The following is a 13,497-nucleotide window of genomic DNA, read 5'->3' as shown; positions in this document are numbered from 1 at the left end:
TCATATGTTTAATTCGTACACAAATGTAAAAAGACGTGGTTTTATTTGGAGTTACTTTAAATTAACGATGATGCTGTCAAGCTAAAAGCGTAGAAGCCCATGGAAAGTCACAACTTGTCATATTTTTTCTAAAATGGCTAACCTTTACATTAATGTCACATAGCTTTGTCTTTATGTATACTTGCAGACAGCATTTAAACTTTTAAAAGCATTCACAACCATGTACTCCTCAACTTTCTTTTTTAAATTTGTCATCACCGCTATGAAAAAATAATATGTTCGGTAATGCATGAGCAAATTGCGTATATTCTTCCCATCCGGTCCATCACTTATGCTTTCAGTGACACACTCTGCTCCATGCAGATGGTTACCGAAATACATTTGGATCTAATCGAGTCCAGTACTCACGGGTGTCTGGAGGTGGTTAGAATTATCATATAAATGCCATCTGTGAGTGCTAAGCGACCCCCATCCCTCTGTGCTTTTGTGATGAGGCTGCTGCATCAAATTACGCCGGTGTCACTGCTGTCAGTCAGTCAGTCAGTATCTGCATGAGTCTGGGGTGGGAGAGAGTGGGGAGATATATGACAAAATGACTGTTTTTTCTGATAACTTCTGGTTAGATTTAAGTTCTGGTCTGAAGCTGGTCTCATTATCTTAGAAGGTGAATTATTGTTAAACCTTACGATAACCTAATTCCCTACTTCCTACTTTTTAATTCAGATGGACAGGATTTCTTCTGACTTGCCCTCATGGTTAACATTTTATGAGCCTGGTGTCAGATCTCCACATCATTCCCAACAGTGCAGATTTTGCCAGAACTTTAAGCAGATCATGCATTGTGCTAATTGACAACCAAACCAATTCGATCTTTGTAGGGATTGATCAAGGGATTCACAATCACGTCATGTTCTCCAAAATGGCAACAATCAGCACGGCTAGATGGGCTTGAGGAATCCACAATCATGCTGTGTGTGTCATATTATATTATTGAAACATCAATGTAACATGAAACATTAAATGTTCTGAGAACTCAATTGAGAAACTGATGATGGATTTTTTTTTTAAATGGCCATTTGAATATGTCTGCTTGTGAATTATCACATTATTGCCGAAATCGTATACAAATCCAATGTAACCTTAAGGCAGTTTTTTTCTTCTTTGTTTTGCAACATTTCCACAACGGTAGAGAGATGTACTTTCCAGTAACACAGTCAAGACCACGTGTCTCAAGAACAAGACATGACTGCAATTTTAAAGGGGTTTAGACCGGGCCAAGAAAAAGACCGAGGCAGGTCGAGACAAAGTCAAGAAGCAGGACTACACCAGTGCGAGTCTCACACTGCGTGAAATCCACTATGTTAAAATGTGGAGCATGAAAATCTATAGGCACTCCTCAAAATGATCTGTAAGATTCCCTCTCCAATAAAAACATCCCCAGAAAACACATTAAGATTTGAAGACTTGCATTGCCATATGCTGTTTATATGTGCAAATGTATTGAGTGATATCCCCAGAGATGTGGTCTTGACTGGTATTGATAAAAAAAATCCATGTCCAAGAAAAAATTCATAAGTTTTTCACAACCAGTCCATCACTCTTGCTTTCAGTGACACACTCCCCTCCATGCAGATGGTTACCAGAATGCAATTGGATCTTATCAAGTCCAGTGTGAAAGCTCATGGGTGTCTGGAATTGGTTACATTATCATATATATATGATAGTATATCTTGAAACTACATCCAAGACCCCTTTGTTTGAGTCCGAGACAAGGCGTGTAAAAATGCAGAGACAAGGCCTTCAAAAAGTGATTTCAAGTTCAACAACACTGCCAAGCACACAGCATTGTATGACACATTTCTATCATCTCACTGTATACTGTATATGGCATCACATCACCCAGCCCTAATGGATTTTTGGAAGTTGACTTACGGAAATAATACCTTTTTGAATGCAATGAATGCATTGAAATGAATGCATGAATTCAATGGCATTCAAACAAACCTGCTCATTACTAGAGTTGGACCATATACAGTGTTCTGATGTCTGTCAAGAGACAATAGAAATATGCCAACCATAAAGGATTCTTCAATTTCAGTTCTTCCAAAGTTTATATTGTTCCTCATTGTGTGTATTGTAATGCTACAAATGACTGAACAGGAAGGATTTATGGAAACATTGGATTTTACATTGCACATTTACATTAACAACACATCTATCTGATCGAGTTTGTATCCTACATGACACTGTCCTGTATGAATATTGAAAGTACAAAAATCATGGAATGGTAAGAAATATTTTGAAAGCTAAAAAATAAAAATGACGTCAGACAGACGGCTATAAAGTAACGAGAAAAACATGATTTATCACAACAAAAAACAGGTCACCTACTTTAAGTCAATACAAGCCACGTAAAACAAACGACGATGGATCGTGTTACACTCCTGCATACAGGCTATTCGATAAAATACCTGGTTTTGTAAGGCATTTAATTCACTGGGGAGCCCAACAAAAATGGTCCCTTCAGAAAGTATGGACATTTTAGAAAAGTTATTATAAAATAATTTGTATTCATAATGATACAGTAGAAAATTACATTCAACATGATAGATTTGTAGCCATATCTACCACTTGAAGATGTATAACTTCCTCTCTTCACTTATTATACTGTCATTAGAATAATAAGGTAAGAAAAACACCATCTTGGTCACCTTCATATAGGAGTATCAAATCAGATTTTTTTATTTGCTTGAAAACAACTGTACATTGCTACATGTCTCTTTCTCTATCTATACGATGTCTTTGATAAGAACTCTCCTGCGTGTCACATCCGCACACATTGAGACATCAGAAGGCGCGGTTCTCTCGTGCCCACATCTCAGTGTTGTTCATGTGTCTGGAATCTGAACGAGAGTCCTCGGGCTGAATCGCCACCCACACAACTCCTTTGAGTAACAACAATGTGCGCTGCGCTGTGAGGAGGGGAATTCATTTGTTTTCAGTTTTTCATGTTTTTTTGGCAATTGTGATGACAATGAGACTACACTATATTGGAGCCTGAGCTTTGAAACCAAGTCCCGTTTGGAGAAATGCCAAAAGAAAAAAGTCTGTTCCATAAGTTTCCTTTTTCTGTTTTTGTCATCTCTTCTGTTCCTCTTTCCGGGGCTTCAAACATCAATAACGGTTCAGCCTGGGGCTTCATATAGAGCTCAGTGGAATGTACTTAGTTAATTAAGTAAGAGAGCTGGCCACAACACAGCTTTAGAATTCATTTAATTTTCACTAATAGTTCAATAGACATAACATGTGAGTCTCCAGCTTGCTTACACACAGAGCCAAACCAAAGGCAATGACATTATTAATGGAATGAAGATGCACATTAGGGAAAACAAATCTCTTGCCAAGTCAGGCCCAAAGCGGAGGGATTAGTTCACATCACATGAGATAACGTGGTGAAACGGCTAGGTAAATTATTTCAAAGCAAACAGCTGGAGTTGTTGGCTACCTGCTAATTAGAAGTGGGAAAAACATCAAACACAAACCAAGATAGTTCAGTTTTAAAAAATTGTTCGAGATGGCATGTCACTGACAATTCATTACTGATGACCAAGTTTGTATCAAACCAATTTCAATCAAATTTCACCACGTTGCTCACTGAGCACAGTGTGAGGTTATTTAATGAGTGAGGAGGATACGGCAACAATGTAATTTGTCAACATTCATCCACTTTCTGTTTGTGTCTGCGTGTATGTCTGTGTGTGCGTGTGTGTGTGGGTGTGTGTCTGTGTCTGTGTGTGTGTGTGGGGGGCTTACTAAGGGCACAGAAGAGGATGAGCAGAAGCTGACTAAGTCCATCCCTCTGTTAGAGAGCCAACACCACCACCTACTGAACTGTCTGGAGAAAACCACTGTGGGTACACCTGAACATTTCTCTATCTTTGATTAAAACACGTTTAGCTTATTCACCCAATTCATCAACGAGGTTGTTGTTCTCATTGTCATTTAAGTGTGTGACGCATGTACTTCAGGTTGGAGGTCATCGGGAAGTGTCTTCATACAAACTGCACAGAAACTGCACTCAATTAACCAAATTTGTATTATTATGCATTTAATATAATTTTTTTGTTTTACCATTCAATGCTTACATTTCTTTGTATTTTGCTATTTGCTATTTGCTATTGTGTGCATATTTCTTGTGTGAGCTGAACCTTTATTGATTGTCAGAGGTGGCCCAGCTTACTTTACAGACCTGCATGTTCATCTTTATTAATCATTACCCAAACAGTGGAGGTGAATATTTGAACATCCAGGGAGTTTTAAATTCTGTCTTATTGTGTCCTCCGCTGTGACAGTGATGGTCTCCCTCTCCTCAAAATCATTTGGAACAAAGAAACAGAGTCTGTGTAAAAATGCTTGAATATCTTTACATGCCAGCTGGACACTTTGACTAGATATAATGTGTTATGAGGTCAATCCCGAGTCTGAACAAAGGGATTTGGATGTTCTCTAGAGCTACTGATTTGCAGAAAAGTTTGTGTAAAACAGTGACACTGTATCTGCTCTTCTAGTAAGCAACTAGGGGAGACCAGGGGCAATTATAACATCTCAAATTACTTATGAACTTACTGTGCACATGGAATGTGACTTTCTGCAGAAAGGTGTTGTCACAGATTGTAACATTTGACTTCCAATTTTTAGATCAATATTTTAAATCTAATATTGCTTGTAAAATAAATAAAAAAGTATGTTTACAATACAGATATAAATTACGTACATAAAATAAATTATTGTAATTGTTCAAGATGTTTTTGAGTAATGACACCAAAACCAAAAAAGTGTTACAATTTACCCTGGTCTCCCCTACTGTATACTAAACGGGCCACATGCATGAGTTTGTGGCAGATCATTTTACTAGAAGTTTACTACAATGATCAGTGTCTTTGTGTGATGTGTAATTTATCACTCAAGGCATCAAGTCCCACAAATCTGTCTTTTGTTTCCTTCTCATTGTGATTTCCTCTCACTGCACTAATCCTATCCCTGTGTTTATAAACCGTCATCCCGTTTCTTCTGTCCAGGCTCATGAGTTTGTGGACGAGCAGTTGTACGAGCAGAACTGTTTAGAGACGTCTCTGCAGACGTACCAGTCACGCAGCCCCTCTGTGTCCAGCCCTGAAAGCCCCGTAAGCACCTGCTGTGGCCACAGGCTAAAAAAGAGAAACATCCCTTTGCCCAACGCCAGCCTGCCCTCCAACCACCCCATCCCAACACACCAGGGCCCACTGCAGGAGCTCAGTGCATTCCACATCCAGTGTGTGGAGCCGCCCACATACACTGTCAGGTAAAACTAAAGGACAGAAAGAGACTGACAAATCCAAGTTTTCAGTTGAATTCTGAAAATTTCTTCATGGGGAAAATTGTTAAAAATTTAAAACAATATTTTTATTTCAAGGTCACCTATAATGCAAAATGCACTTTTTCATCGTTTTTCTACAGATTCCCAAACGTCACCTTTCTGTAAACGTGTTCAAAAACCCTTGCCATATTTCTCTTTCCTAATTACGTCATAAGGGGAGAAGCTGCAAAGTTGTGTTTTTCTCCCAGTAAATTTAGGAGTTGTGTGCCTGTGTGTGTCATTTCAGTATATCATCTCTCTCTCTCTCTCTCTCTCTCTCTCTCTCTCTCTCTCTCTCTCTCTCTCTCTCTCTCTCTCTCTCTCTCTCTCTCTCTCTCTCTCTCTCTCTCTCTCGGTCTGTCTGTAGTCGTTCGAACCTCAACCTGAAAACCGACAACAGCGGCAGAATCAACTGCAAAGGTGGCCGGATCACCACGGCGATCATCAGCCTCCCGACGCCCCCCGCTCTGACCCCTGACGGAGACGGTCTCCATGGGCCCCCGCAGAGGAGACCGCCCCCACATCCACTCCTACTCCCTCCCCCTCCCCCGGCCCCCAGTCACCCTGCTACTCCCAGTGTCCACTCCACAACCAGCTCAGCTGACTGCAACATCTACAAAGTCTCTGCTCTGTGACTCTTTATAGCTGACAGATAAAGCACAGCTCTGCAGGGTGAAAGAAAGAAGAAGAGGCAGAAGAAGAGGAGGAGAAGGAGGTTACACCACCTTTATGGAGGCACCATGTCCCGGGCTTACAGGGTTTAACAGGAAAAAGAGTTATTCTCCATAGTCAGACAGATTATGTGGAGACATTACAGAGCTATAGAGGATTGTAGATATGTGAACAGAGGATCACACGTCCTGTCCCCTTTGCACTGTAGATACAGAGAGAATCGCTGGATTTCGTACAGTTTCTAACAGCACTACAGAGGTTTTACAGCAAGTACTGTGGAAAAGATTGAGAGACATCGTGCAATTGACATATCCCCACATCAGCAGATGTGCCGTGGACATGCTGCGAATTCACAGTAAATTTAAAGTGAAATAGTGAAAAGGATATTTTGTTGACTTATAATGTGAAGGAACTTGAAGAAAATTGTTGACTGTGTTTTACTTGAATCTTGGTTGGTCTTGTTTGTGTTATGTGTTGTTTGTCTTTAGTATTTTACGGAGGGGAAAATAAAATAAAAAAATTAACCGTTTTAGATTTCTTTAAAGCATCATTTGTTAAGTCTCGGTACCCGATGCTGCCGATATCATATGGCCAAAATGTGAATTTGTTGTGTCTCAGGCCATGTTGGTAAATTGTATCTATTCATTGTGTCTCAAACAAATCTGTGCTTTTTAGTTGCTTCATGTTAAATCTTCTGACTAGAGATCGACCTGGCACTGTCTTCAGTAATAAGTGGGTTTTCGTACTGAGGTAAGAGAAAGCAGTGAGAAAGCAGTGATGCGTCAGGTTAAAATCCTCAAATGGATTTTTTGTTCCATTTAAAGACACAACTTTTCCAATAAAATACAAAAAAGACTTAGTAATTTCCTCAAAACCTTGTGTCTGCAGTTTTTTAACAAAAAGAGGTGCATTTGTTTGGGACTACGCCATGGATTAATACATATTTGAAGTGCAAGTAACAGCAACCGGATGGTTATATGAGAAAATAGACTCCAGCACTCATATTCATTGTAATATAAGAACACCTCATCCAGAGCAGCTTGTTGATGTGTTTTTGATGAAGCTCTATGGTAGAGAGGAATACGTTGATTAAGGTTTTGGCTACACAATCAGTACTTGATGTTTCTTTTAATGGGATTTCTAGACAATAAGAAAAATATTAAATATGTCCATCAAAGTAATGAAATCCATGCAGTATGTTCTACTGTACAACTAAGCAGTATGCTCCTGTTTATGTAAATGTGATTGGTGCTTTTTGTCCCGTGGAATAATACAAAAAAGCTGCCTCCACTCGCAGAGTGTCGTAGGCTGAGGAGGAAAATAACAGATAATAGGAAATTATGCATGAGTGGGCATCTGAGCACCTCAGCCACATCAAAACAACCACCTAGAACATTACAGGAATAGGCTAATTTCATATTCAGTGCAGTGCCAGCCCTTTTAAACTAACATTGGAACCAAAGGGCTGAATTTGAACCTGACTATCTTTCATAAAATGGAGAGAACAAGTACTGTATAATATATGCAAATGTAAAAATGTTTTTGGGGCAACCAGCCGCTCTAATTTCAGCTTGAAAATCTTATTTTGTTTAGTTTTTTTCAAAGCAGAAACAACAAATCTTCAAATTGGTTGCCTTTAATTGTACCATGTTGTGTCTTGGGTCAAATTAAAATACATTATTTCACAGCTGATTACAGTTTGTTCATGTGCTGTAAAAATGTTTTCCCTTTTTCTTCATAATTCTGACAGTCTATAAAGGCTAAACACAAGTCTTAAATAATTTGACGTTTTTAAATGTATATTTCTAACAAATGTTAAACGTGTAAGGAATATCCTGGTTCGACTGAATAAACCCAACTCAAGGTTCCCTTACTTTTCAACTGTATCCCACAGTCATGGACACTGTTCTGTTGATATAATAAAGAAGTATTTTTAGGTTAAAACTGCAACTCCATCTACTGATGAAGACAAACCTCCAAAGGCATTACATGGACTGTGCTAGAGATTGTGCTGTCTCATCATGTCCTTGGTCGATAAAGACCCTTGAAGTGTAAGAAAAGGCTCCTAATGAGCAGATCAACTGTGAAAACGTCCATCAAATAGTCTCAAAGATGGTCACAAGATGGCAGCAAAGACACATGCTGACATTGACACAAAAAAATGGAGAGAATTGAATGATACATGATTGGTCTGGGTGTATGGCCTTACTCCTGCATTATGATATTATTTACTATGTACCTACTTGCTGCAAATTGATGCTCATTTGACATTGATAGATGCCTGATGTTTGGAATAGTTTGTGACTACCTGCCAAGTGTGTTATGGTTTTATCTGTATGAAATGAACTGTGTTTATTTGTCTTTTGTTTTGTTTGTTCTGCTGAAGTATTGTTTAATTTCATGTGTAATTCTATCAATCACAAAGTACCAAATGGAATAGTTATTTGCTGTATCGGTATACTTTGTGTTGGCATTTTCTGTATTTTTGTCATGTTCTTTATGCTGCTATATAAAAGAGTACAAAACCCTTTAGATAACTTTTCGTCTCACTGTTAATTCTAAAAAAAATGATGAAGAACATCAGCTTAGTCGTGGTGTTCATATCTTGGTTACCACCGATCCAGTGTCTACACACGATTAGGGCGTTTTGCAGGATCATATATCAACCATCATGCTTCAACCACAGACAGCACTTCCCTCCCATACGTGTGACTGATTACGTGTTGACATTATATGATGGACTTGACTTCAAACAGGCATTGTGTGGGAGTCACTTTTTTAAAAAGTCTTGGCATTGCTGTTTGTGTTGTTTCTTATCTTTTATTCCTTTGAACTGAGCTTTTCTATCTGTTTGCCGTGTTTACAGTATTCTGTCAGTTCATTTGTTATAACAACTATGTGTCGGATAAAAGTTTAAATCTGCCACAACAATCGAGTGATATATTTCTTCTGTGTCTATATGCACATGTCTCACTAGATGGCAGCATAATTCACATTTCATCTTTTCTTGGCCGACCAGGGCATTTTACACACAGGTATTGAAGACTAATTTACCAACATTGAATTGAAAGATTGATCACATCAAATATGTTGTTCAATGAGACAGTAATTCAGTGATAACACCCTAAACCAATATTCCTAAATAATGTTATAGTACTTTCTCAAGACAACATGTGAAACTTTAGTATCATTCATCAGGGTGTTAATGATTGTTATTGAGGAAAAATAATAATTAATTTCAGTATTGTTTAACAATCTAGTTATACATTCCATGTTCATAATGTTTCCACTTTAAGTTTGTCATTCTGTTGATAGCCCATACAATTTTGAGTTAATTCTCACTGCATTGAACAGTTTATCATATTTCAACAGTTAATGACAAATGTGGTGTATTCATAACATTTACCACTACGCCTATACAGAGGCAAAACAATTTTTTTTAAAGGCATCTTTATTCTTACTCAGAACACAATCCTAAAATTTTAGTATTATCAATAATGATACATAAAAAAATGAAAATTCGAGCCAAAATTCTATGAAAGAAAAAAGATGTAAATGCTCTACACCTAATGATGTAATGCAGAGAGTCAAATGAAAGTCATGGTTCTGACACACCTCTTAAAAAGCACTTTCATGTTTTCTAAACCAGGTGTTTCTCTCCCGGACACGAGTGACACAGATTATAACCTATCATTAGTGGTCTGTCTGGCTCATGTCATGACACAGTAGTACTGGATGACTCAAGCTGACGATGACTTACTCAGTTTGAAGATGAAACCCCACATGTCCAACTGCTTTACAAATCAGCCTCATACTTAGAGGGATTATTCAAATAGAGCATTAAATACAGTTAGAACGCTTTGAACTTTTTTGTCAAATGGTAAATGCTATCCAGCCTGGATAATCCAGGCATTATGCAGCAATCTTTTAAATGAAGACACTGTGTTTATTTAGCAATGCAGTTAAAAGGAAAATAAAATATAATAAGACTTTTGTGTGATGGTAGGAACTGTTAGTCAAAACTGTCTTTGTAGAACTGCTCACGATAATGTTTTACAGTGTCAACCAAACTGCCGATACACTCGATCACAATGGAAAAGTGACTTTTTTATGCTTTGATTTTAGTTGTGAATTGCAACTGAGGTCCCTGTGGACTAAAGAGTTTACAGTAACACTAATTACTGTACATTATGTGGTGACACATCCAGACCTCTAGGTGGCAATGTACTAACATCTTTGGTAAACAAAGTGACACTGTAAAAAAAATACCTGTTTGTCAATAAGCATCAGTTTTGGCTGTGTACACAATACACATTGCAATCAGTGCAGTATACATGTTACATTCATAGATGGTATATAAAAGTTTAGTACATAATAATAAAAGTATGTAAACTCTTACTATGAAGAAAGAAAAAACTGCAAGAACCTGTATTGGCAACCAATTGCCACCTCGTAAACTAACCTTATAAATGTCACTGATGATGTAATAATAAGCACAGAGTAATGAAGTAATATATCAAGTTGTTATGAGATTCCTCTTATTCTGTTTAATATCATATCTGCTATCATTCTCCTTTGAAGCAACATTTGCTGGTTTGTGTAATAGTATATTATAAAGACGTTACCTCACTTTAGAACACTGATGTGGTTTTAGTACATATTTCACCGCTTACGAATGACAGTTTCAACATTAACTGGCAGACATTACATCATCACAATGCCTGATCATGTTTTTTTTTATATAAAATATGAAAGCATGGCATCTCATTCTATTACTCTCCCTTTGCTGACATAACGCAAAGCGATAACTTCTCTACCATGTACAGTCAGTAACATCATAATATAGCTGACTTAACCAGGGTTTACTAGTCCTCAAGGCACCATTACATCTCAGCTGATTTACATGAATTCACATCAAATGTGTATGTGGGTGTGTGTGGGGCGAGGTGTGGGGGTAAAAAATGAGCAGGTTAAGGATCATGGAATGACTGGCGTGCACGAAGGGGCAAGGAAAGATCGGAGAACAACCAAAACACTGTCAATGTGTATGTTCGAACGACATCTTAAAATAAAATAAAAATTTATAAAATAAAGCATGAGCAATAGTTTCACACAAAGTGAAGGTTGACTATGTTGTGTCTTTTCTTTGGTGGTTTGATTTCATTTTTGGCCTGGACACAAGAAAGTGAGGGTAACCAAAACAAGTCATAACACTCAGAGTCCCAGAGTGCATGATAACACTTTCTGTCTGCAGTTATGTATAGATTGACAGTTGCTGTTGCTCTACGTGCTGCATGTGTTGCAGTATCGAATGATCTGAGGAGACGCTTCCTGTTCCAGTGTGTGTGTGTGTGTGTGTGTGTGTGTGTGTGTGTGTGTGTGTGTGTGTGTGTGTGTGTGTGCGTGCACGCTGACAACTGTGAGGAAGTGGACACACATGCAGGAGAAGCAGCTGCAGGTCGAGGTCACATTTAGGATAAAATTGTTTCAATTCAGCCGACTGAAGGGTTGAGAACCACGTGTCATCGTTTCAACTCTTGACTGTTGAAGATTGAAAGCATCTTACTGTCAAATGGGCTGATGGAAACCAAGAATTATATGTTATATCTCATTTCTTCTGTGGGTTTTTGAACTACTGGTTTAAGCTATTTGAAGACGTCATCTTGGGCTCTGCGTATTTGTGATGGGCATTGTTTACCTACTTTCTTTGACAAAAAAAGTAATTAAAAAAAACAATTAATTGATGTTGAAAACAACTTTGAGCTAATCAAAGCAACAACATTAAATTACATTTTGTTAGTTATCTACATTCTATATTATTATCTTCATTTGTGTAAATAAACCCCCTTTAGGCAGCGCAGGAGAGAAGTTCTTAAGATGCTGCCAACAATGAAAGAGAAACAGACACATCTGCTCTATGAGAATCTTTTGAATAGTCAAAGTGCTGAAGCTTTTCCGCTCTACCAGTAGTTAAGTTATATAAGGCGATGCATGATTCATTTTCCCAGTTTCATTGCTTTTTGGGATGTGAGTTAGTTCTGCTTCTCTCCATCCATCTGGGATGCATCATTCACCAGCATCAGGCCTGATATTAAACCATCCAGATGACAGAAGCAGCTCAGAGGCCACAGAGTTCCCTGACAGGCAGGAAGTGGATGGACTGGATTTCATCTTGTCTCTGATGCTTTACATGCAACCCCACCATGCAACTGTGCACTGTAAGGTCTCTGCATCCATCGTTCTGCAACTTCAGAACTGGATATCTTTTTGAGACATTAAAAAGCACTCTTTGTTTTCTAAAGAATCATTGGTCTCAAAAACCAAATGTTGTCTAAACATGAGCAGACATCAAATGTGCAAAAGTGTTGAATCAAATCTGATAATAGAATGAAACGAAATGACAAATATGACAAGACATTCAATGCTCGGCCAAATAAAATTTCCAGGTGCATAGAGATTTTTACACCCAGCACTATAGTTGGCAACCTGTTGGGCTTTTCTGTACGTTCACATTAAGGCACACATAGAAAACAGAAAAGGAGGGATTCCATGTTCTCCTATGTACATTTTGTGATTGTTTTGATTATTTTAAACGGTCTTCCCCCCTTGAATTTCCTTTCTTCCTTTTCCTCTCAGCAACACAATCATGTGTATAGGTGAAACACACCTCGTGTAGTTTTTTGAGATCTCAGGATCTTCAAAGTGGAGGGGGCTGTAGTAAATACAGATGCACACAGCAGCATGTGCAACCTTTCAGAAATGTCAAATCTATACTGCGAGGCAAGGAGGGAGCGCTAAACAACTTCCAGATTCTGTTCCTTGTATGTGCAAAGCTTCCTTCCCTTTTGCTAATAAATGACCACGTCCGGGTCACGAAACAACAGCCTGCTGTGGCTCAGGTGCTTCCTCTCTGACCACAGTGACGGTGGCCAGGAAACTGTTCCAACGGCTACTTTCACGACACACATGGTTTCTTCAAGGCACATCCTCCTAAAACTTCCTCTTTCGGCACTGAAAACAGTGGATGCACAATCTTTTCTACTAGTTTGGCATTGTTATGGGGTATAGATTTATTCGATTTCTGTTTGTGTTCTGTTTCAGTCAACCAGAACTATCTGATCCTTCAGTCTTGATTGAAATGGTTCCAGATGTTTGAATCTCTCGTCGGATCTCTGTGAAATGATTACAAGCTGCTGTGGACAAAATCTACTGCGTCCACCAGAAATGACGGATCCTCGTTTGATCCTAGTTTGAATGAGACTTAAGTCCGTCCTGAGAGGCTCGCTCATTGGAGGAAATTGGATGGCCAACGTAAGCGCTCCTCTTGAATGGGAAAATAGCAGAGGGAGAGAGAAAAAAACGGGCGTCTGAGCAACACGCGCGCACACAGCAGGCTGACAGTAGCCAAACGGTGGCCACTGAGCGCACAC

The 13,497-nt window shown here is 38.6% G+C and overlaps 1 protein-coding gene across 1 annotated transcript in view; it reads left to right on the top strand.

The window, feature by feature from the left end:
* Positions 1-6,030, top strand: part of LOC307248825 (A-type voltage-gated potassium channel KCND3-like) — a gene marked incomplete at both ends in the record, with an annotated part of 68,632 nt that extends 62,602 nt beyond the window's left edge. The window contains 3 exons of the mRNA XM_080025340.1: positions 3,818-3,910; positions 5,079-5,341; positions 5,763-6,030. Coding sequence (XP_079881466.1) covers positions 3,818-3,910; positions 5,079-5,341; positions 5,763-6,030 — 624 coding nt within the window. The remainder of the gene's footprint in view (positions 1-3,817; positions 3,911-5,078; positions 5,342-5,762) is intronic.
* Between the last annotated feature and the right edge of the window lie 7,467 nt (positions 6,031-13,497).

Source organism: Ammodytes marinus, assembly GCF_949987685.1.
Source record: "Ammodytes marinus genome assembly, chromosome: 4".
Classification (NCBI taxonomy): domain Eukaryota; kingdom Metazoa; phylum Chordata; class Actinopteri; order Uranoscopiformes; family Ammodytidae; genus Ammodytes; species Ammodytes marinus.
Note: the sequence above shows the minus strand (reverse complement) of the source record. Positions and strands in the feature narration are given on the sequence as shown.